Below are 25,355 nucleotides of genomic sequence, written 5' to 3'. Positions count from 1 at the left end.
GTAACCATGTTTGAACAAAACCTCCCATTCTCCAGCCAAGAAAGGTAAGGGGTTACTTATGCTGTCTCAGAATCACTGAGAACAGAGAGAAAACCAGGACCCTGCGGCTTATCCCATAGCTCATCTCGCGGGCACAATGAGGGGAGGCTGCTGAAGCTGCGACCTTCCTTCCTGCAGAAAGCACAGCAGGTTTCCTGAGACCAAATGGAGCAGAGGGAACATGGAGGGGGCGCCCAGGGCATGAGCACCTTTAGGACAGTTAGAAAGAAAGGCAAAGGACCAGAACCAGCCTGGGAGAATGGCAGTGAACCAGTTTGGGGAGAGAAAGCAACAGACTGTCCAAGCGGGCCCTTCACTGTGTGGAAACGTGCGGGCCGGTCTGAGCTACTGCTGTTATACACGAGGTCGAGCCAGAGTGCAAGTGATGTTTTCCTGTCTCTAGGAAACACTCAGCTCTCCCAGATGGTGAAATGCCAGGCTGCTGATGACAAACAGCAGGAAGATCTTACCAAGCTGGGTGAGTGGGCAGAAAAGAGCCAGATGAGCCTGGTAAGAGGAGCATGGTGAGAACAAGGCGATGCATTCGAGGGACATGAAGCAAAGGCTTATTGTAATGGCACAGGCCCTGAGCGCCAGCATCACCCAGGAAGGGGGTGGGGAGGGGACAGCCACCCTCTCTTCGCACTCCCAGGACTTTGCGGCATCTCAGGGAGTGCATAGGAAGCCCGACCACGAGCACAGAGAGCTGCATCAGAATAATACACGTGGGAATGGCTTGTAGCAGCACATCACAGTTTGTCACTTCACTTCCAGAGACACCTTAAGATGACAGTGGCAAAAAGCTCGAAAGTATTAAGCAGGAGTTGAAAGGGGCCGTAGCATCCAGACAAAAACAATCTGCAGTGCTTTGTGAGCATCATCTATTAAGGGAGGGGACACAGGGTACAAGGGAAGGCCAAGGCCAGGGGCGGCGAGAGCCCAGGTGGGGACACTCATGGCTCTGCACGTGTTTGGCACCCACATTTCACTGGGTGGGCTGGGGCCTTCGGGCCTGAGACCAAGCAGCTCACAGGCTGTGGACGAGAAGCTTCATGAGGAGTAACCGGCCTTCTGCTCAGCCGCTCACGTATGCAGAGAAGACGCCTGGGCTGGCCTCCTCCCTCAAGGTCTGATGACTGAGCAGGCCAGGGCCAGGACGCAGTGATGGCCTCTGCCCTCCCTTCCCACTTCCTTCTCTCTTCTCCGAGTGACTGGCAGGGAAGAGGCTCTGGAGGGAAGCCAACCAAGACAGTGAGGAGACACCACCTCCTCTACTACTTAGTTCCTGATTGCCCGGAAGTAGCTGTAGGGACTGATGACTAAGAACCTTAAGTAGTGTTTAGAAAGTAATCCTAATAGTTGCGGCTTCCAGAAAGACTGAGTTATTGCATCTTCGGTGAAGTCAAACTAGGAAACATTTTCCTTCCCTGGTGAAAAAAAAATTTTTTTTTCATACTCCTGGAATATTAGAGAAGGGAGCTGGAGGAAGTAGAATGACATGAAGTTGTCCCTTCAAATCAGGAACGAGCAAAACCCTGGATCTTCCCTTCCCCTTGGAGAAGTTATCAAAGCATAGAAGCTTCTGGAAGATGACTTTTGTTGATCCAACTCCTTCACACCTGTGTTGGATGGCATTTTTGAGGGTGAAGAAAGACATTTAGCGTTACCATAAAGGGTGCTCACAGTAAAACTGGGATGACCCAGGAGGGTCAGGGAGCGGATGGAGTTTTCTGACTGAGCGTTAAGCTGACACAGCCTTGAGTCTGTCTTTGAGTCTGGCCTTTCCCTACCATTGCAAAGGAGCTGGATCCTCTGGGGGGAATGAGGAAAGTCTTTTAGAAAGATCCCCATGCAAGAAGCAAGCTTTTTGTCCCATGAGGGGGGTCAGTGTGATTTAAAGGACAGCAGCCTCTACCAGGCAGCACTGGAGGAATGCACAAAATCAAAATATTAGAACCTCTCTTTAGCTTCCTTTTCTGTAATGAGCTAATTTAAACTTTACTAATTTCCAGCACACAGCCCGACCTTGGTCCCCATGTTGGTGGCAGGGCCCCTGAGGGCAGGAAGGGGCTCAGTGTACCCTTGCTGGCTGCTCCTTCAGTTCTCATTTATTCTGGGATATGTTCATATGCACTTGGTTAAACAGATTCACCAATTACAGTACTTAGTTCTAACTAAACTAGTGCTTGCAAAGAATACATGATTTCCAAAGATTTCTGCAAGAAACAAAGCCGAGGACTGAAGCCAATGCACTAATCGCACAGACACCTGCAGGGCTGACAACTGTGCTCCCCAGAAAGAGCTTCTCCTCAGCCAGGCTGTGAGCTCAAAGAACTGACCCAACCAGATGGATCTGATCACAAGGGGTCATGAACATTTTGAAAGTTTTAGGAAGATGGTTTAAATTGTGCATTTCCACCCCTTTTCTTGTTGCTCGAGGTGGACATTCCCCCAGGGTGGTGGGAGGTCAGGCAGTTGAACACACGGTGGCTTTGGTCTTCAGCTGGTCCCTGGGTGGCTGGAGAGTAACGACAAGAGCGCCAGTGGCTGTCCAGGGAGAGGGATGAGCAAGAAGCACGCTTAGGGCTTCTGTTAGCTCAGAGACCAGGCAGGCGCGGACCTGAAACCGCCACCCCCTGAGAGTGTGCTGGAGGAGAGGCCGGTGTGGGGAAGATGAGTCAGTCCTGAGCTCTTGGTGCCCGGCCTGCCTTTCGGGACATCTCCTCCCTCCCTTATCTGACCAGGGCTTCCGTTCTCCCATGCCAACCCTGTCCCTTTCCAGTAAGAACAGAGATAAGATGGGCTTCCTGAAGCAATTAATGGATTAGGGACTCCGAAGGAGAACCAGGCTCTCCCTTCAAAATGCAGTTACCTCCTCTGCCACTCAACGAGGATTCTCTGTTCGCTTTTGAGTCACACTGAGTCCTTCCTGAGATTCTCTATTCCCTTTCTCCCTCCCCACTAAGAGAATGAATGGTATAAAAATTAGGGTAGAAAGCAGGGCATAGTGGAGCACATCCATAATCCCGGACTCTGGGAGGCCGAGGCAGGGGGATTGCAGGTTGGAATCTAGCCTGGGCAACTTAGTGACTTAGCGAGACAGGGTCTCGCAATAAAAAATAAAAAGAGCTGGGGATGCAGCTCAGTGTGAGGGCTCTAAGTTCAAACCCCAGCAGCGCACATGGTAGGACGGTGAAGGCAGGTTGCGGTACAGGGGGGAAGAAGGGAGAACATTACCGCAGACACCTCATCTCAGGCAGGGGTGTGCATGAGCCAGTCCTCACCGGCTTTGCCCATGACGGCTCCTTGCTCCGGGTGCCCCTGAAGCCCTGCTTTGGCTCAGGCCTGTAGCATCCAGGGTTTGGCTTTGCCCATGGTGGCTGCTCAGTCCCGGGGCAGGAGGGGGGGACCCTTGTGATTTTCAGGACCAGGCTTGGTGGAGTTTCAGCTGTGTTGGACATTTAGGTGCCAAGCATTTTTTAGGGGGAATTGTATCTATTCCATCAAATACAGTATTGATTTCATTTTTCCTACTGACTTTACAGCCAGCTTGGACAAGTGAATGAGTGTTTGGTAAATGGTGCTGACCAGAGCTGAGTGAGGCACAGACTTGTGAGGTCCCCGGTGGTAGGGGTGGGGGTGACTGATTTCCAAGCCAACAGGTTGATTTTGGAGACCGAGAGGTATTTTTGTCTCACTGCTGCAGAAGACCAACCCTGACTAAAGACAGGGTCTACTTGCACAATTCCCTTAAACAAGGACCCACGCCTTGCAGCTCACGAATAACCAGTGTCTCCCCGACTGCTAAATCAAACTCAGGAGTAACAATAACAAGCCCCTCACTGAGGTGCTCCGCGCGCAGTGAGCACTAATGTTCAGGGGTGGGGAGCCAGATCCTGCAGCCGGCCCCACAGTCCCGCGCTTCACCCGTCACAGAACTGCTGTGCCCATACGTGGTGACAAACTTCTTGAATTACTGCCCATTTTAAAAATGGAGGTGGAACCAGTTTTGTTTCCCTCAGAAGAATCTGTGTGTTAAAAACCACCAAGCATCTCAAACATATAGACAAAACAGAAGATGCCGTAATATAACGCACACCAGCCACTGCCCAGAAGGAACTGTTCTTAATATTTTGCTCACGAGGACAGAGGGAGGGAAAACTCTCTGTTTTCAACTCCCTCTCTTCTGCTCCTGCCCCTTCAGATTGAGTCGCTCTCTGGAAGATGCTGTCTGTTCATCCCGTCCCTGTTTTCACTCGTATGCTTCAGTGGATGAGGACAAATGCACCAACATTAAATGCTAAGACTTTAAGCACCTAGCAGGTGTCAGCCACTCTGCACAAACCCTTCTGCGAGTCTTTATCCAACACTACTCTCCTGATGACCTGTTTCTGTGGATGCATCTTATTCCGCATTTCCTGGGGAGGGGCACTGAAGTTCCTCCCACTCTGCGCGCGCGCGCGCGCGCGCACACACACACACACACACACACACACACACACCCCCCAGCCTCCCAGACTCCGCACCTGGAATCCGCCACCTGCAGCAGGGGCTGCCAAGGGCTGGCGGGAGACTGCGCTCATTTTCACTCCCAGCAGCAGCAGCAAATGGGCTCCCAGGGCTCCCCTTCTTCACCCACACTTCAGAGAGCCCCACTGTTAATTTTTGCCAACTGGATAGGTACAAAGCAGTGTCTGGCTTTAAGGAGCAATCCCTCGGCTGCTAGTGTGATTCAATATGTTCTCTGCTGGGTGCTGAGGTTTTCTCTTCTGTGAGTTGTGCCTTCATATAATGTAGTTATCTTCCCAATCAGCTTCTATATCTTTTCCTTGCTAACTGGTAGGGATTTTTATATATTATGGGTTCTCATCCTCTGCTGATCCCATAAGTACTGGCTATCTCCTCCCCCAATAAGTAGCAGCACTTTCCCCCCTCCCTATTTTTAATTTTTTTTTGAGACAGGGTTTCATTATGTAGTTCAGGCTGGCCTTGAACTCACAGCAATCCTCCTGCCTCAGCCTCTGGAGTAGCATCACCTTTTAAATTTATTATGGCATCTTTAGTCACACAGAAGGTTTAAATGTTAACATAGTCACATTTATCAATCTTTCCCTTGATGGCTGGGAGTTTCTTTCTCATTTTAAAAATTCTTTTCCTGGGGGCTGGGGATTTAGCTCAGTGGTTCCATCACCTGCCTCGAAAGCGCAAGGTTCAGTTGGATCCCTGGTACCAAAAAAAAAAAAAAATTCCTTTCCTGCCATAAGGTAATAAGAGAGTCTCACATATTTTCCAGAAGTTTTAAGGTTTTACTTTTCACATGTAGGTCTTTAATCCATCTGGAAGGTATTTGTACACATTGTATAAGGTTGAAAATCTTTCTCCTCAGTTTATCCTTTTTATTGAACAGTTTATCCTTTTGCTACTGCTGTTAGTCATTCCCCCCTTATTCATATCAAGTTCCCATATTTCATGGGTCTGTTTCTGAGTTTTTATTTCATTCTACTGGTCTATTGGTCTACTCAGTACCAAAACCATATAGCCATAGATACCAATACTTAGAAGTCATGAGGGACCAAAGGGAAGCTCCCTCCCTTTATTCTGCTTAGAATTTGCCATGACTACTTATTCTTGCCATTCCTGTTTCACATTAGAGTCACTTTATCAAATGCCATCAATACCCTATGTTAATCTGAGGTAAACGTATGTGGATATGGAACCTTCATAGCCATAACATGACATCGTCTCTCCATCTAGCCCGATCTTCTTCCATGAAACTCTTGCATATTTCCCACCAGATTTCCTTTAAGGTACCTTGTAGTTTTGGTTGCTATGGCTGGCATAATTTTCTATTCCAGTTACTAAATGGCTCTTCATGATGCACAGAAACCCAACTGGTTCCTGCTATTGAGAAATTGTGCTGAGCTCTGCTGGGAGTCCTACTAGATTAAATGAGGCATCATTTGGATTTTTTTACGTACACAACCCAAAAATGGCTGTACAAAATGACTTTTCTCCTGTTTCTTTTTCTCTCTTTATGACAATGTTGGACAGTGACAGTGCTATTTGATACCCCAGTCTTGTTCCTAACTTTAATAGGACTGCTCTAAAATTTCCCCACCAAGTATGATGCCTGCAATGGGCCTTTGATGGCTACCATTTATTAAGTTAAAGAATTCTGTTCCTACTTTGCTAAGTTCCTTCGCTTTTAAGTCCACTCTCGGTAGACTTCAAGCTGTTTCCAGCTTATGCCGCGGAGAGACTGGTGGTGGAGAGCCCAGCTCCACACACCTATGTGGGGAGGGTGTCAGGCTTCCCTCCTCATCCCCCTCCCAAAGCACGCAGTGGCAGGGGACCGAGACAGGATCCCAGACTCACACTCCCTGGCTCTGTCCACCCCACCCAAGTCCCCACCAGAGCGTGCTTGTCCAGAGTCTATCAGGGGACATGTTGAAACTGGAAGCCAAAATGTGGCTCAGCTCTCTCCAAGGCTGGCCGAAGAAAGTCACAGGTGAGAGCCACACAGTCAGAAGCTGCCAGCCTGGAACTGAGGCCAGCCCAGGCAGAGGTGGCACCGAAGACAGAAGCCAGTTGCAGCCAGGGCCCCTCCTGCTGTGAGCTTGGCCAACCTCCCCCTTCTCCCCAGGGCAGGGGTCATCTTCTTCCTCACCACACTGTCTTGGCTGAGGCTTGGCACCCGGGGCTGAGTTATGGGGATGCTATCTGCTCTGGAGCCACACTGGGCGGAGGCGTGTTACTCACCACGGGCAGACTGGATCCGATAGCTCAGCGGCCCTCCAATTCCCTCCATGCTGCCTGCCTGGCCCTGGAATGGCAGCAGCACCTGGGAGCCAGATGCATCACCCCCTGCACCCCAGGCTTCCACTCCATGGCAGCAGGGCTCAGCCCTCCCCATCCGCACCCCTTGGCACCCTCAGCTATCTTAACTCCATCTCTCCGGGTGACTCTCTCTGCTGGCAGCTGCAAGCTGTCCTCTGCTACCGCAGGCACCCAGCAACCCAGGTTCAGGCTGCCAGTCTGCTGACAAGTTCTCTGGTAGGACGCCATGCTCAGAGCCATGGTGCCAACAGGATAATATTTGAAATTAGTAAACAGACCAATGCAATAAAAATGCCAGTCTTTGGGATACTTCAACTGTGGGAATAAAGATACAGAATCTAATGTTAAAAAGCAGTCTATAAAATGGATCAACTCCAGCCTCCACTGGAAAATAAATAAATAAAATGTGGCCTAAGGCAATAGGGACTTAGGCCTAAAGGAGTCTCTTGAAGAAGCTGTATTAGATTAATCATCGTTAGCATAAATCATCAGCTTACTAAACAGAAAAGGGAAAAAGAAAAGAAAAGACAGCTGTTATCTGTACTAGGGAGGTCGGAACACATGAGGAGGAAGAAACCAGAAGGTACTTCCGGATGGCCTGGGGTTTTGCAGACGGTGCTACATTTTGCTCAGTGTTCTACTTAATTTTTAAAAATGAAACATGAATTTTGTACAATGACATTTTGAGATTTCAGTCAGATTGAATATGGAACAGCAGGAAGGGGCACAGGTTGTGCCTCGCTTCTGAGATCCCTTACATATCTGCTGTGGTAAGATTGCTTTCCTCCGCGGATTTGAGTCAGGCCACGTATTGGGAACCTGCTGGTGTCACAGTCGACATCTGGGCTGCGGACTGACAGTGTAGACAGTGCAGATGGAGGTGGCAGGCGGGATGCCCAGTGAGGTCCTGAGCTCCTCAGGGACTCCTACTCAACAGACGCCAGTGGTAGAGGTCACCCAGGAGAAAAGGCCAACTAGCTGGGTCGGCCTGGCCTTCAGAGCTCACTCAGAAATGCGGCTTTCTTGGAAGCCTTCCTTTGTAACTAAATTCTCCTGAACTTGTGTCTATGGCAGTAAAGGGTCAGAATAAGCTGCTTTTACCTCATGGTAATATGAGCAACACACCAAAAGGTTTCTCGGCTTTCTGGCCAGGTCACCAGGTGCGGCCACACAGACAGCCCCTGCAAAGTCGGGATGCCAGGATGCAGCTGTGGATGCAGAAAAGTGGGTCCTGACTCCAGCCACCGAACCAGCAGCAGGGAGTGAGGGAGACATCAGGCTCCAATCCCATGCGTGTCCTCAGTGTGCTCTCTGCACCTGGCTCCCCTGGCAGTCCCAGGAGACCCGATGCCCTGCCCACTTGGTACTGCTGATGTGGGACAGGGACTCAGCAATAAACTGAAACCTCGAGAAGGAAACGCTCACTGGTTGGCACAGGAAGTGGCTGCTTGTCCTTCCCTGGCTTCCATGCCCGACTTGATGGGAACTCCTGTCACCAATACCACACAGGATCTGTACTTCTTATTTGATCGTTTAATACATTTTACTGTATAGTTCACTATTTTGGGTTTCATTTTATTTTGGATTAACAGGTAGATTGTACACATTAATGGGGTTCAGTGTGATATCTCAATACACACATGCAGCAGGCACTGATCAAATCCAGCTCCTTCATAGCCCTCCATAACCTCTAGTGATCATTATTCTACATTCAGGTCAACTTTTTAAAATTTCCATGTTTGAGAGAGGACATGTGCTGCATGTCTCTGTGTCTGGCCGATTTCACATAGCACAGTGCCCCTCAGCCCCACACATATCGCTGCAAATGACAGGGATTCGTTCTTGATGGCCAACACTCCATTGAGTATATATTTTCTTCATCTTTTCCTTTCCCGATGGGCACCTGGGATGGATGATTCCATATCTTGACCATTGTGAACAGTGGTGCAATAAACATAGATGTGCAGCTGTCTCTTTTGTATGTTTATTTCATTTCTCTTAGAAATAGATGGGATGGCTGGATTATATTGCAGTTCTAGCTTTTTGAGGAGCTGCTAAATGTTCTCTCCATAGTGGGTGTACTAATTTTCATTCCTACCAAGATGAAGAGTTCCTTCTGCTCTTCATCCTTGCTGGCATTTGTTATTTCTGTTGTTTTTGTAATAGCCATTCTAACTGGGATGATATGGTATCTCACGGTAGTTTTGATTTGCATTTCCTGGATGGGTGAGCACTTGTCATATATTTGTTGTATTTGTCAGCCAACCAAATGGTCTTTTAGTTGTCCCCGTGGAGTGTTTGGAAACACAGGAAGGCATTTTCAGTTGTCACAGTGTGAGTGGGGGGCTCTGCAGGCTGTTGGTAGGTCTGGAGGGAAAATACACAACTCAGAACAAAGACCACCAACAGCACCCCTGTGAGACACACACCTGTAGTCCTGGGCTGAGCTGGTCTCCAGTAGCATGAGCCTGTATAGTTTAGGTCAAGAATGTCCCCCAAAGCCTCATGTGTTCAGAAGTGGCTTTTTAAGGTGACTGGATCCTGGGGACACTGTACTCACCAGTGGATTCACCTATTGATGAGTCTGTAGCTAAATGTGCTGTTAGGAGGTGGGCCTTTGGACACTGTAGGGTGTCTCTCCCTCCACAGCACCTTCCTTCCCTCTCTGCTTCATGGCTGCCATGAGACAAGCAGCTGTCCCCTGCCAGGCTCTTCTGCCATACTGTTTCTTCCCTGGAGCCAGTTGACCATGGGCCGAACTCACTGGAAACTGTGAGCCAAAATCAACCTCTCCTCCTTCAGGTTGCAGGGCTGGGCATTTTGTCCTAGTGGCAGGAAGTAACTCCTTCAGTCTCTGCTTTCCTTGCTCCAGCTCTTCTCTGGCACCTTCTCTGCAAGTGGCAGATACCACCCCCTCCCCACATGCTGGTCCCTTCTCAGCATGCGCCTGCCCCTGACTGCTTGTCTGACCTCTTCAGCAGGAGCCCCACACCCCTCACCCCCCACATGTCCCCAACTCCACTGGTCGTTTCCCGCCCCGTGAAGGCCTCTCCTGGCCTCACACCCACACAGGAACCTGGGGCCACCCTCGTCTTCTTCCTCTCCTTTGCCTCCCACATCTAATGGGCATCAGACTGTCCGTTAGCTCCCTAACTATCTTCCAAGGCATCTGCCTGCCTCTGCCTCACACGGGTGCCATTTCCCACCTGAATGCTGTCCTCCCTTTGCCACACCAAGCGCAGGTTCTCTAGTAGGAATCTCACCAGCTTCTGGGAGCCTTCAGACAAAGCCAGGGCTAGAGTGTGGCACAGGCCAGGCCACGGAGCTGAGCCCTCGCCCGCTCCATCTCTGAGCTCTCGGCCTCCAGCTGAGGCTGTCCTCTGTCCTGCTCCCTTCTGTAGCTCTGCACACTCCGGCCCCTCCCAGCCCAATTCCAGCTCAGGCTTCCTAAGCCACCTGAAGGGCTTTTTGCTTTGTTTTTGTTTTTTTCAGACGGAGTCTCCTTATGTAGCCCAGGCTGACCTCCAACATACAGGAATCCTCCTGCCTCAGCCTCCCATTCCTGGGATTACCATGCCCGGCCCAGAGGACTGGTGACCACTGAGCAATTTCCCCCTGTGATCCTGGGCCCTCCAACATACTCTGGCCACAAGTCCTGGAGGGCAGGAGTCAGCATTCATTCATTCATTCATTCATTCGTGACAGTGATGACAATCTGCTTCCTCCAGTTGGGGCCTTGAGGCCCCATCCTGTGCTCCTTTCCCAGGGACAGGGACAGGTTGCCAAACAGGCTGAGCAGCCACTTTTCAGGGGGATTTTGGGAAGTAATACGGGCACATTATTTTAAAAGTCAAATCGCTGTACAAGGCTTATGACAAAACACAGAGCAGAGCCTGGCTGTGCCGGTACAAAATATGTGAAGCCGTTTGCGCTGTTTCAATGAGTAATCTCCTCCCTATACTTAAGCCACACGCTCATCCCATCAGCTCTTGATTTTATGCACTTTCCTTTCTGACTATGGAGGTGAGGCGATCTAGCGTGTCTCACAGTGAGCGTATCTACTTGTGCACTGGCTAGGTGCTCTGACGGGCCTCGACTCCACATCAGAATCAGGCACCATCAGGAGGCACTGGCCAGCAGGTTGGGTCTCCTCCCTGAACTGCTAGAGAACCAGAACACTGGCCACCGACTTAGTCCCTCTTTGACCTTGGCCAGTCTCATGGAGTTATGACAATTTGACAGAGACATTTCGTTTGTTTGTTTTTTGCAGGATGGTGGATCGAATCCAGGGCCTTCACAGACATGCCCAGCCCCTTCCTTTTTAGACAGGGTCTCACTAAGTCGCTAAGTTGCCCAGGCTGGACTCGAACTTGGGATCCTCCTGCCTCAGCCCCCAGAGCGCTGGGATTGCATGTGTGTGCCCCATTCCCCACTAGAGATATTTTCATGTAGAGCTTTTTCCCTTTTCTCTTTGAGGTACTGATGCTTGAGCCCAGGGCTTCTTGCGTGCCAGGCAATTGGTGTCCACCAGGCCTCATCCCCAGCCTGGTGGACGTCTGGAAACAGACTCGTAGCTGGCCCCGGGCCTTGGCCCACTGGGGTCCTGGGGGAGCAGCCCAGGCACTGGCTGCACTTGTTGGCCATGGGACCTGCTGTTTGCCACCTTTAGCACAACGTCTACTTTCTCCAACGCGCACTCCGATAAGGAGCTAAGGAGGGAACTGCTTTTCACTTGGGAACTGAGGGATTTTTATTAAGGGCTTTTAAAAGTGAGGGGAGGAGTTTTCTGGAAGGGTAAATATGTATAGCCTATTATAATTTTATATATGCAAAGGGATAATGAAATGAATGATTTTCTAATTTTATTCGTATTTCTTTAAAATTTTTTAGGAGTCCATGTTTGCTGTATATAATGATTACATTCATCATGGGGAGTGGGTGCATGTACTTAGGATTCAACATAAGCCAAAAATGTAAAAATAAATGAAATCCTGGCTGATGGGAACACCTATCACCAAGGGTGACTGAGGATAATTTAACATGGGTTAAAAATCCTGAGAAATATGTCTCCGTCGGGGGTACTTCTTTTCCTATCCTCTGTAGGCAGGCACTGGGGTTCAGTGGGGAGACAGGAACACTGATTCCCAGCTCCAAAATGTACAAGAAATCTTCGAGTAATCTCTGCTTAATTCCTCCAGAAATGGGTAGACATTATACTTAAAATCACACAAGTCCTCAATAAAGAATTATTATTTTTAAATTTCTAAATTTTTTTTTTTGGTACGGGGGATTGAACTCAGGACCTTGTGCTTGCAAGGCAGGTGCACTGCCACTGAGCTAATTCCCCAGCCCAATAAAGAATTATTATTATTATTATTATGTTTTGGTACCAGGGATCGAACTCTGGTCCTTGTGCTTGCGAGGCAGACCGCAGAACCACTGAGCTAAATCCCCGGCCCTAAAGAATTATTTCTGGAATGATGGATGAATGTTGGAGGTAGAGGACCTAAAAGCTGCTAATTGTGTTTTAACAAACTTTTTAATGTTCTTATTTTTTTCCTCATATTTTTACGCCAAATTTTACTCTTTATTTTTTTCCTTCCTTTTTTATGTTTGTGATACACAGTAACTAGAATCACTGTGGGGAGTGAGTACATGTACAACTAATTTAAAAAGCAGCACAAAGTCGAAGGATGTATAGGAAAATGAGAATGAAAGGTGCTCAGGTACAGGAGGGGAGTCCAGGATGGAGGAGGGCTGTGCATGCATTTACACACACACACACACACACACACACACACACGTGCGCGCGCAGGTTGAGGGCAGAGACCAGGTGTCCTGCCAGGGGCCCATGAGGCTCCAGTGCCCCGGGCCAGCCTGGCCTCCAGCCTGTGGCTTCTCTGCCCCTGCTATCTACGCTTCTCGATGTTCATGGGCCCAGAGCAAGGGGACCCCAAGTGCTGAGCAGGAAGAAGCCCTGTGAGGGCGGGGGCGAGGAACTGGGTGCTGCTGGGGGGAGGCAGGCATCTGGGAGAGACTTCTGCAGAGGCTGCTGGGCCACGTCCTGGTGTTCCTCTTACTTCACAGTGCTGGGGACAGAATCCAGCGCACATAGTGCGGAGCCACTGAGCTGCACCACCAGCCCCTCTGAGCCGCTTTTAAAAGAACATTTCTTTCTTTTCTTCCTACTTTCCCTTTCCTTCTCTTCCTTCCTATTTTTTCTTTTTTTTTTGAGACAAGGTCTCACTATGTAATTCGGGCTGGCCTCAAACTCACAGTGATCCTCCTGCCTCAGTCCCTTAGTGGTAGGATTACAGGCATGCGTCACCAAGCCCAGCCTTAAAAGAAAATTTCCTGCTGAAAGTTATATGCATTTATGGAGGAAAAATCTAGAACAGTACAAAGGAAGAAATTAAATCTACCAGTAAGCTCACCAAGTAGGATAGTTTATTTTGTTTGAGCATCAGAGAAAAAAATCTTAAGTGGGCATGAGAGGGAGATTTCTCATCCACTTCATATACAAAGGGGTGGGTGTACAAGAGAGTGTGTGTGTGTGTGTACACATACATTTATACATACACATACACCCTAAACCAAAACTGCGATCGAAGATTACTAAGCCTTCTTTGAAAGCATCATTGTGTAAACATTTCCGTATATCATGAAATGCTGTTCAAATTAATTTTTCTTAACAGCTGAATAACACAGTAATACTGTGGTTCAGGAACACTTGTGTTTTCAAACAATTCAGTTCGCGAACAGTCGTTAGGCAAAATTTTGCATCCACTCATGAACTCCACATTTAGTGAAGAACTTGGCCCCAGGGAAACATCTTCCTGGGAACCATGGAACAAATCAGGTCAGGAACCGGGATAACGCTGTATTCCATTGTGCGAAAATGTCCTTCTGCATTTAATCTTCCAGAAATGGTCAGCTAAATGTTGAGGTTATTTATTTCGGTTGGATATTGAGTTTTTCTCTCTCTTCCCACCAGTACCCTGTGGTGCAGTTTTAAACAGTGAAAATGTGCTGCTCACTGCAACTGGGATAACTGAATCTTCTGGAATTTGTTTCTTCATTGTAAATGGGATCCACAACACCTGCTTCATCATGTCTCATCCTGCCATGAGCTCGTGTGTGAAGGATATTTCGTTGTTCTTAGGAGTTCACTTCAAGTGATCTGGTGGCTGTCCAGCAGGGCTGGGAGAAGGCAGGGCCTGGATGTGGGTGTGCAGGGTCCCTGGACAGGACTGGGAGAGGCCCAGGCCCGGTGGACTAGGCACCCATGGGGCCCGTGGAGATCTCTAGCTTTGTGCTGTGAGAATGAGTGGCCTTTTCCAAAAGGAAGTGCTTTGTCAGAAAAGAGCCAGGCCCGGGGCTCCACCCTGGGGCACACAGGAAGGAGTAAGGTGTTAATGAGGGACACAGGAATAGCAGCTGAGGAAGGGGACAAGGGAATCAGGAGTCTATACAGGCAGAGAAGTCGGATGTTTTTAAGAAGGAGGGCTAAGGAAATCCAGGTTGTTTCCCCATACACTCCTCTGGATTCTCTAAAAGGATAATCTCAGCTCTGCCTGCCTCATTCCATGATGCTGAGAATCATTATCATGATTGGGAATTACAAAGTTAAATCATAAAGATAGAGAGGCCTTACACTGATGAGCTGATTTCCCAGTTTCCTTACAATAAAAACAAAATCAATCTGAAGAAAAATAAAACATAATTGGAGAACTGAGGGCATAAATTATTTCTGGGTGCTAGGATCTATTAAGAGCTCAGAGTAAATTAACCTTTGCTGTCGTCAGTGGGCACCGTAAAGCCTGCTGGATGCCCCTGGAGTTTTGTTAAAACTCAAGGTCTGAGGGCCCCTGGCCTGGCCCTGGGGCAGGGAAGGCTGCTGGGCCCAGGCGGGCGAGGCTGTGGCCAAGGTGCCCAGGATGGAGGAACCAAAAGAGGAAAGGAGAGGAGGGGGCAGAGGGCCAAGAACACAGCAGAAGGTGCAGCCTGAAAACAAGCAGGGACCTTTTGACATCTCAGTACCTGGAATAACTGATTTTTTTTTTTTTTAGCTTAAGTATTTTACTTGTTTGCAACTGAGCTTGTTAACACTATATAATGAAAATGTACAAAGAATAATGTTGCCGTTTTGGGTTAGATTTAAGTAGAAAACACTCATTAATAAGGAATCTTCGAATGTGAATATTCCAGAAATTTCTCTAAGCCATTTGATCAGAATATTTTGTCTGTATTACCTTAGTTTGAAAGGTATTGGCAGACATTTGAATTTAACTCAGAATCTTTTGAAATAAGCCATAATTTAAAAACTATTCTATATTCAAACTGAAACAATTTTAATAGAACTTTCCTTGGAATAACTGATTTTCAACCAGTTACATCTGTTTTGGGAAAAGGCTGGAGGAGAACAGATCCAGCCCCTCTTCTGGTTCTGACACTGTCTGGCAGTGTGGACGGATGCTTTAGCACCCTGGGGTCAGCATTTCAGACGAGGGACCCCTGTCTCCTTGCAGCGTCTCTCTCCTCGAGTGAACCCTCCTATCTTTTCAGTCGCCCAGGACGCTTCCCTCTGGAGAACCCCTCTGTGCTCCGATTAGTCCAGTCTCCTTTGGCTCCTGTTTTCAGGGTCCCGCACGTTATTTCCGGCAGTCAGAAATAACGTTCCTAAGAGCAGCAACCGAGTCAGTGCTGGAAACCCACGCCCAGTCCCCTGGCTCTGCACCTAGAGCCAAACCCCCTTCTTCCTGCTCGCTGTGGGCAGATGCAGTTGGCCCCTCCCAAGCTCTTCTGAACCTCAGTTGCAATGTAGCGGTCTTGGGGGGTCCCTTAGGAGGCGGGGGGTCGTGGGACACCCTAATGCACCCTCCCAGTACTGGAGGAATGCCACGTGAGCGGGTGGGTATGCGTGGGCTGCCCCTCCTGCTCGTCTCTCCCCCACACGGCTGCCTGCGCTTCCACGCCACCACAGAGCCCCAGATGTTGGCCTTCCCAGCCTCTAGAACTGTGCCCCAAAGAAACACCTTTGTTTTATAAATAAACCAGTTTCAGGTATTCGGCGACAGCAACAGGGAATGGACTAAGATACTTCCACACCATCTTCAGAGGCCCGTTCTGGGCCCAGGCCACCCAGCAGCAGTTTTTCAGCCCCCACTGGGTCCCCTCGGAGCTCCAAAGCCCTAAGTAACCGAGGTGGGCCAGTGGGTGGCGCTTTGGCACAGACGTGGGGAGCAGGGGCCGGGCGAGGGTGCAAAGCCACTGGTGGCGTGCGCGGATCTATAAGGGGGATCCCTGGGCGAGCACCCGCCGCGTGCCACTGGCAAGCCTTGCGGCCCTGAGTCGGTCTCTGAACCCCCGTGCCTCTGTTTTCTGCTCCGGAAAATGGGGCTCTTTATAGACATAGCCCAGAGCTGGCGTCGAGGGTTAAACACCACAGAAGTAGTTAAGTGAGCCCCTAAGACACTGCACATGTAAACATGTGAAACGTCACTGCGATTTTACATTTGGTACCAGCTCTCTGGGGTGGGACTCTGGCCGGCAAAAGTCACCCCCATGGTTTCTCTTCTTGTTTGCCACAATTCTTAAAATCCGTTTCTCTTGTTCTTCACCTGATCCCAGCCTTTCTCCCTCACTTCCTCAATCTTATCCCAGGAAACCAAGGAAATAGCTGCTGCAGATGGACCCATCAGCTTCCCTCCTCTTTTTGTTTTGTTTTGAGACAAGGCTTGATATGTAGTCCAGGCTCACCAACTTGCTATGTAGCCCAGGCTGGCCCCAAACTCAGGATCCTCCTGGCTCAGCCTCTGGAGTGCTGGGATTACAGATGTGTGCCACCACGCCTGGTTATCTCCCTCCTCCATTCTGTTCTTCTTTGTTTACCTCACCAGCAGAGCCCAAGGGCCCCAAATCAGGAACATGGGACATACGTGTTCACCAGCATCAGCACTTTTCAGCATTTCCTGCCTGCTTCTACTATAAAAATATAAACTGGAGCCACACATGGTAGTGCAGATCTGTAATTCCAGCACACTGGGAGGCTGAGGCTGGAGAGCTGCAATTTAGAGTGCAACTTAGCAAGATCCTGTCTCAAAATAAAAATAAGGGGGGCCGGGGATTTAGCTCAGTGGTTTCATTGCCTGCTGCGCAAGCGTAAGGACTGGAGTTTGATCCCTGGTACCAAAAAAAAAAAAAAAAAAGGGTAGGGATATAGCCTCAATATAAAGGCCCTGGGTTCAAACCCCAATACTCAAGTAAAAAAAATAAATAAATACAAGGGGGCCTCCGCATACCTAAATATTGCTAAATGCTTCCTGTCAGAACAACAGCCATTCACAGAAAGCGTATTTTACTTCTGAAACAGAACCTAGCAGCCAGGGCTGTCCTGTGGTTTCTCCACAGTTTACAGCAGTATTGGACACCATCAAAGTGTCTCCTTTTCCCCTGGAGTACTAAATTACAGAATCCTGGTTTCTATTAGGGTGTGTCCAGTACTCTCCGTGCTGCCAAGCCTTCCAGTTTTATAGTCTGCATACTGGTGAATTTTCCGTGCACAGGCTCAGCTCAAATTTATCCCCAGGAAATGGTGCTTGGGAAACCCAATATGAACGTGAAGATTGTTCTAAAGTAGCACAGAATGTGTGCCATGCAGTTGCCCAAAAAGAACATTTCTAATGTGAAAAAAATGCATTTTTATGCCTTAATATGGGGGTAGGGGAGGGTATTCACTCCGCTTACTTTTTTTGAGGGAGTTGTTAGAGGAAAGTTATTTTATAAATTGTACTTCTCTATCCTTTTCTTTCTTTCCTTCTTTTCTTTTCCCTCCCTCCCTCCTTTCTTTCTTGTGTCTGGTGCTGAGGGGCTTGAACCCAGGGCCTCATACATGCCTGGCAAGTGCTCTACCACTGAGCTGTACCTCCAGCCCTATCTTTTTATTTCTACACTTACAGACTATAGCCCAAACACCCACCTACACAGGCATTTTGCATAAAGATTTGGAAGCCGAAAGACTGAAAAACAAAACAAAATTATTTATGTAGTGTCTTTATAGAGATTTACAAGTGGATTCGAATGGGAGCCAATGGCAACCGGCGGGAAAGGAACCCGTTAGAGAAAAGTGTTAACAGAAAGTGTGACTACAGTTTGGCTGACAAATGAAAGCACAGGGTTTTTTTTGTTTTTAAAGAAAAAGAACATGGGGAAGACAACTTCATATGTACCTGCTCACACACACTGTCTCCTTCTGAAGGCTTCGCCCGAGAACTGCAAGCCACCTCACACTGCTACTGCCGCGCTGCCCGATCTTACAGATTCAGTTCGGGTGGGAGTTTTCCTCTCCCCAACATGGCTACAAACACCTAAATCCATTTCTACTGAGTGCCTTTCTGGACGCAGGTCAACTGTTGTCCCCTTATCTGTTGGGATGGAGTCTTTGGTCAAGAAAGGCTTCTTTAACCTGGCAGTCTCCACTTTCCCATTTAAAATTCTTTAGCTACCCTCTGCGCTCTGCCAGGAGGCAGACATGGTTGCTGTCCCTGTGTAGGCCCTTTGTGGTGGCTGCTACCACATGGCTTCGGGAAGGAAGGAAGGGCTTCCTCCAGGGGCGAGCAGCCACTCATCTGAGGCCTGCGCCAGCAGCTGCTTGCTCACCATGCCCTCGCTGTACTTGGAGCATCCGAAGGGGCACACCCATTCTGAGTGCCCCGTGGGCTTGGCCAGGCGGTGGCTGGGTCGCCCTGCAGCTCAGCTTCTCCTTCTGCCTGGTGCAGTGCCTTTGTGTCCCTCTCCTTCCTTGGGTACTGGTCCAAGAGAAGTCCTAAGCAAACCTTGTGGGCGCTGACTGCCACCTCAGAGTCTGCCTCCAGGGGACCCAACCTGTGACAGCACCTACTACGCAGTGGAGTGAGCCTGCCTCAGCCCCCCTGGGCCTGCCCTTGGGGACGGGGGTGACACAGACTGGAGAGACCCAGACTGGCCCTCAGGGAGATGACAACAGCCCAGCCCTGGAATAACCATCCAATACAAGTGGTAATGTCCGTGCCAAGGGAGAATGTGTGGAGAGGGACCACCCAGGCTGGAAGTGTAGCAGGGAGGTCAGCTCCTGCTGCCGTGACCGAGGGTCCGTGCCCTTCCTCCCCCACAATGTAGAGCCTGGAGGACAGAATGGGCTGCGTTCTCGCCTCTCTTTCCATTTCCACAATTCCTGACCATGCCTAGGGCAGTGGGAGAAATCCTCAAATGCAATGTGCTGCGGAAGGAAAGCTTTGGCGGTTCAGCTCTAGAGGGGGAGTTTCCGGCTGCCAAGCTTCGGTGCCAAGGGCTCCCGGGGCCCCTCCAGGTGTGCGCTCATCCCCCACGCCCAGGAAAACCTTGGAGAAGCACCAGACGCGCTCCGGGCTGTCAACACCGCTGCGGTGTGGCGTGGCTGAGGCAGACAGTGCACGTGTCAACAACAGGAACCAGAAGTGGGAAGGTGACTTCTAGCCAGGTGGCGCCTCACCCCCAGGCAGGCTCCGCCCTCGCCCGGGCCGTCCACCAGCATCAATCTGTCTGCAAGGATTACTCAACAGCCCATCCCTGGGAACCAGCAGCCCTAACTCACAACCCCTCAAAGCCCGCGCACCCGCAGCCCACTAAGAGGAAAAGACCCTGAACCAGAACATCGCTGCCAAGGACGCTCCTGAGGGCCAGCACTGTGTGGCCTCTCTCCTCGGCCTCCTGGGCATCTTCCCTCGGCCGCACTCACCCAACTCCACATGCCGCTGTCTCCTTCCGCTCTCCTTCTCCTCCCCTTGCTTTCTGCAATCTGCCACCAGCTTCTGGTGTTGATTTCTCTGAAATGCCATTCGTACCTTCCCTCTTCTGCCTCAGCGCTACCACCCTCTGGGGTCCCCGGCATGCTCCATCGCTGCCTGGGGAAGCATCAGAAAACCTAGTGCTCCCCTGGGTGTGTCCATCCTGCACAACCATCCTGGGGGCTCCCCAAGTTTTTAAGACCTTCTTGACCTTGGCTCCCCTACACTCACCGTGTTCTGTTTCCCAGGACACCCCCACCCCCCCCACCCCCGTGCCTTTGCCCAACCCAGGTCTGATTCTGAACTCACCCTCCTCGTGACCACTTATTGACTCTACCCGCTTCTCGTCCCTTTGTCTACACGGGGAGCCGAGGACTCGGGACAGGAAGGGCAGAGTTAGAGGTCTGCCACCTCTCCAGTTCTGCTCTCCTGGGGTCCCCTGGCACACACAGACCATGGGGTGGAAATCCTGTTCTGCGGCCCCTCCCCAGGCTCAGCTCCGGGATGCCCATCATCTCAACTACCCGACCCTCGCCCTGCCAGACGCTTGCTTGCCCTCAGCTGGGGAGGCTGTGCTGGGTGTCCCAAGCCAGGAGGCAAATGCTGACATCGTTCGCTCTCCTGTTGCTCCTTAGGACAGGCCCTCAATCACTCTCGAGTTAAAATGCCAAGCTCCAGGATTTCTGGGAGATGGATGGATCGAGGGTTTGCCAAAGGGAAGCTTCCCAAGTTGGGTCTCTGGAATGAGTCCAGGGTTCCACAAGCCCCGCCTCTTAGCTAATCGAAGAGAGAACCAGAAGATGATGGAGAGACCAGGGGGCTGCAGGAAGGAGTCACAGAAGCCTCACCCCGTGCTTCCTAGAACACAAAACCATGCACATCGGCCCAGACCCCATCACTAGCTGCTGCCCCGCAGCCCTCCTCTACTGCAGGGTTCTGTGAGATATGCGCTTTGCGGAGGGGAGATCTCAGGATGAAGGAGGTGCGGTAAGAAGTGAGCGGTCCGTGAGAGGGCCCCGCCTTCTGCAGAGAGCTGACAGGGCAGAAGGGCAAAGGAGGAAGGCAGCCCCTCTGGGAGGAGGAACCTGTCCCAGGTGCAGGTGGGCAGGAGGGGAGTAAGGTATTCTGGGCTCTATACTGTTCTCCTGCGGCCCCACCCTTCCCCGAGGCCGGAAAACGAGAAAGGTGTGGAAACTCCTCGCCATACACAGCGCACTCCACTCCCACTGAGGAGAAGATTAAAAACAGGTCCCTGCGGGAATCACGAAGGTGCTAACAATGGCAGTGACACTGTCTCACACAGGCTCAGCGCTTCCTATTTGACAAAGCCCTGGGTCTGTTATTTAGTATTCTCACAAATAATCTGAGCTAATGATAGCTAAAACAACAATTCCCATGTATTGAATTTTGACTAAATTCACTTTTCACGTGCTATTTCACCCTCATAAGCCCCCGTAGTACTACCTCCACCCCGTTTTACAGGGAAACTGAGGTTGGGGATGTTAATTCCCTTGTCCATCAGGTGGAGACTGAAGCTAAGGTCTTTCCAATCCCAGAGTTCGGTCTCTTAAAATAGAAAGGCCCAACTCCTGGCTTTTGCTTAGCTTTAGAGACAGCGGATCTGGCATCGCAGCTTCCCACCAGGTAGGGGCGTGCAGCACACATGTGTTCACAATCACTCTGGGCCTGCCCCAGTCACAGACCTGTTCACCTGAGAGATACAGAGGCCAGGTTCCTGCAGGGACACAGGTCAACCCCTCCGCTAACACACCTGTCACTTGATCTGCACCTGAATGACCAAGAGATTCCATTTGACAGGAGGCCAGAAGCCCGGTGGAGACGGGCAGGGCAGCCCGTTCTGCAGAACAGGACTAACACACCAGGCGAGACCAAATTCCTCCAGCAGAGCAGCAGGACATTCGCTAGAATAACTGCTCCATTCGCAGGATTCAAGCACGGAAGAAGCAGAGGCTGTAGGTGCAAAGCAACGTGAGTGCTCGGGAGGGCGGGCTGCCCGCCGCTGTTGGGGCGCGGTGGTCTCCGCTCCCCACCCGAGGGGTTCTCGGGGTTCCCTGGCAGGCTGATGGGGAGAAGACGCCCCTTTCCTGCCGGCGGCGGCAGGGAGACTGAGGGTGGGGTGGAGAAGCAGGGCAGGGGAGCAGCTTGGTCCCGCCTTAGGGGACCATGAACCCTGGCCAGTGGGCTCCGAGTCTGAATACACAGACGCCCCTCAGATGCTAGGCCCCGAACTCCGGGTCTCGGCCACCTGCGCGGCAAACCCACTCCACGCAGGTCCCAGGCTGGAGGCGGGGAGGCTGGGCCCCTCGCACCTACGCCCACGCGCGGCGAGTGGCCCGGCTCGGCGGAGCCCCGCACTGTGGCCCTTGCCGCCCCAGCCCTGCTCTCCCCACGCGGAGCGGGGGACACGCAGGGCTCCCCCGCCCGGTGCCCCAGGCCCCTGGACTCGGTGCCGCTGTCCCGCGGTCCCGGGTGCGCGACCCGAACCCGAATGCAGGTGGCGGCGACGGGCCAAGGCCACCCGCGGGTGGGGTGGGGGTGGGTGGCATCCTCGGTGGACAGCGGCCGCCGGGGCAGGAGGGTGCCCTCTCCTCCAGCTCCCGGGACGATCGCGCCCGCAGAGCCGCCAGGGCCTCTGCGCCCCGGATCCCCGCTCCCGCGCGGAAAGTTCTCCCGGGGCGGACAGCGCCGCGGTCTGCAGCAGCGAGGCCTCCCCGCCCCCACGCCCGCGCCCGGCAGCCCGAGCCGCGCGCCGTCCTGCCTCGGCCTCCCCCCCCCCCCCCGAGCTCCCCGTACCCGCGGCGCTCACGGGCTCGCCCTCGCTCTGCTCCCCGGAGTCCGAGTCCATGCTGCGCCGCCCGCCGTCCGTGCCTGCGCGCCGGCTTGGGCAGTGCGCGGGCCGGGCAACCGGGCGGGCGGCGGCGGCGGCCGGCGCCAGGGGGCGGCTCGCGCGGCGGGGAAGGAGGGAGGAGGAAGGAGGCAGGCGCCGGGGGTTAAGTACCGGGCGGCGCCGCTCCCGCCCCCCTGCGCTCTGCCCCGCCCGGAGGTTGTGCGGCCCCCGGGCCGCCCGGGCCCTGCGCGGCGGCGTGGCCAAGTTCTCTGGACTTCGGTGCAAGGGGAGGTCCTGAGAGTGCAGAGTTCTGGGCGCCCGGTAGAGTCCCGGGCGCCCTGAGCGTGCGTCCTCTCGGGGTACCGGGGTCGAGGGGCGGGGAAAGCCTTGACCCCACGCAGAGTCGCGGGAGCAAACAGGTCCTGCGGGGTGGGGGTGGGGGTGGCGCCTGGCCGGGAGCCAGGAAGGGCGCGCTGCTTCGGCCTCCTGGAGGCACGGGCGGGGCGGGTTCCAACCGGGGATCCCGCCCGGGCTCGCCCTGTTGATCAGGCTCGACTGGCAGGAATTACTTTTATTCTTATTGTTGTTTATTCTTCTTGTTATTATTCGGTGCTGGGGGTTGAATGGGGGTCTTCACACTGAGCTCCATCCCCAGCCCTTAGTTTTTATCTTGAGATGCGGTCTAAGTCACTAAATTGCCCAGGCGGTATGACCCTCCTGCCTCATCCTTCCAGGATGCTGGGATTAAGGTGTGCCCGCCTAGCAGTTGCTTTTGAAACCTTTCGTGGTGCTAAGCATCCTCAGTAGGCCCCTCCCACTTTTTAATTTCGTTCTTTCTTTTGACCTTTTTGTGAGACAGGGTCTCATTATGTTGCCCAGGCTGGGCTCAAACTCACCGCGCGATTCTCCTACCTCGGCCTCCCTAGCTCTGGGATTGCAGGCGTGTGCCTCAAACAAACTCCAGCGTTTGTAAGTGTATTTACCAATTGCTTTATATTTGCTAATTAAGAGACCAAACAGCTGGGGTGGAGAGGATGAGTGGGCAGTCTTTGTTCAATCTCTGTCCTCAGAGCGCAGGTTTTGTCTCCCTGGGTGACAGGCAGCAAGCAGAGATTTCAAACTACTGACCTGAGCAAGAGCAAGAAGAAATCAGGAAGAGAAATCACAGAAAGGCTTCAGTTTCACCCCAGTGCTTCCTGTCTCTACTGTACACTGGGTACAACCATGAATGAGTGATGAATTTAGGTGGAACCATTTGAAAACGCTTTGTGGAAGTCAAAAATGGTTGACTGGTGACAGTTTTGTAGAATCCGACCCGCTGGGAGGCCCATTTCATGGATGTGAGCCTCGGAGAGTCGGTAGCTGCCCTGACCTCAGGGCCAGGCTGGCCTCAGGGTTGTGACTGGTGGGTCCAGCTTCAGGACTGAGTCTCAGCTTCCCATCTCCCCTCGTTAGAGGAGGTGTGGGCTTGAGGGGTGCACGTGCAACCCCATTGTGTGTTTTCAGTTTCTGGATGGCCACATTCAGGGACGTCAGTGACAGAAGTTGGAGTGGGATGCAAGGCCCCAACAGCCCTGCCCGGTGTGTGCCGTGGGTGGCAGTGTCTTCACAGGGTGCCCGAGAAGGAGGAGTTGAAGTGAGGAAGCCTGGAAACTATTACTTCATGCCTGGCACACAGTTGATCTTTGATAACCAGAAAAAACATGCATTCTTTGATCTGAAGGATCCTGTGTAGAAAAACAAAGTACGTTAACATTGCTTTTTAAATGAAAAGAAAAAATAATGGCAGAAATTGGATACAAGTTCATACTCAGAAAACAAATAGCTGGGATCACATTAAAAGTTCACTGAAGGGCCAGGGATTTAGCTCAGTGGTGCTGCCGCCTGCCCCCAAAAGTGCAAGGACCTGAGTTCGAACCCCGGTACCAAAAAAAAAGTTCACTGCAGTTGCTTTGCTGATCTACTGAAGAACAAGGACAATCATCTCACGGCCCATTGTGCTGGTTGGAAAAGCTTCCCCTAAAGTTTCAGGAGCAGGAACGTGACACCTTCTCCGTGGTCTCCGGCCTCCTTCCCTTGCCCTTGGTGGGAGCCTTTTTTATTTTTATTTTATTTTGGGTAGTGTTCAGTGGGCAGGTGGTCTGGGTTGTGCGTGTGGGGTTTACAGACACATTTACCTGCAGCCATTACACAGGGCAGCGCTTGTACATGGAAAGTGGTCAGCAGCAAGCATCAGGCCTGGGAAGTGTGTTCAGGATGCCTGTTGGCCGTCAGGCTGGGGACTGTACTGAACTCCAAGTTATTTTGGTCCCTGGGTCAGCGCTTGTGGGGTGAGGAGGAGGAAGAACTGATCAGAATGCCCCGAAATGTCTGCACATTTTTGGGTAAGATGTTCCTGTGTTCACACTCATGCTATATTTCTGCAAAAAGAGGCGGACGCAGAAATGAAAGATTGGATGTGGAATTAAACAATGGAGAGGAGCGATCCAAACTAAATGTCTCCATTCCAATTTCCCTTGATGTACAATCTGTTGTCGTGGGACAACAAGACAAAAGGAAACAGCTGCTGGCAGGCATGCCTGTTTCATGAGAGTGTTGGCGGAGCACACCGTGTGGAAAATTCTTTGGGAGAGAAGGAAGTCCTTATAGCAGTGCCCCAGTGGCCCTTACCCCAGAGCAGAGTGAACCTGGCAGCACAAAGCCCCTTTGCAAGCCCATGCTGCTATTTTTCTTGGGGGAGGAAAAAAAAGCTCTTAGAAAAGTAAGAGGGGAATGGGCCTGTGGAGTTCCTCTGGGTATTTTTAGGAGAATGGCATCACTTTGCAGAC

At 51.5% G+C, this 25,355-nt stretch overlaps 1 protein-coding gene across 3 annotated transcripts in view; it reads right to left on the bottom strand.

Moving 5' to 3' along the window:
* Tipe3 (TNF alpha induced protein 8 like 3) overlaps positions 1-22,655 on the bottom strand; it is a 30,980-nt gene extending 8,325 nt beyond the window's left edge. The window contains exon 1 of one of the 3 annotated variants that reach the window (XM_087180742.1): positions 22,507-22,655. Coding sequence is in view for 2 of the 3 variants with exons in the window: in XM_004835413.3 (XP_004835470.1) it covers positions 19,631-19,730 (100 nt within the window). In the remaining variant the exon portion in view is untranslated. Of the gene's footprint in view, positions 1-19,630; positions 19,926-22,493 lie in introns of those variants that run through there. The other 2 variants (XM_087180732.1, XM_004835413.3) reach the window with 2 other exon arrangements.
* Between the last annotated feature and the right edge of the window lie 2,700 nt (positions 22,656-25,355).

The sequence above is a fragment of the Heterocephalus glaber genome, unplaced genomic scaffold (assembly GCF_053883595.1).
Source record: "Heterocephalus glaber isolate CG9 unplaced genomic scaffold, H.glaber_assembly_v1.0 deba00000122, whole genome shotgun sequence".
NCBI classification, from domain to species: domain Eukaryota; kingdom Metazoa; phylum Chordata; class Mammalia; order Rodentia; family Bathyergidae; genus Heterocephalus; species Heterocephalus glaber.
The sequence above is the reverse complement of the archived record's forward strand: the minus strand, read 5'-3'. Positions and strand labels throughout refer to the sequence as shown.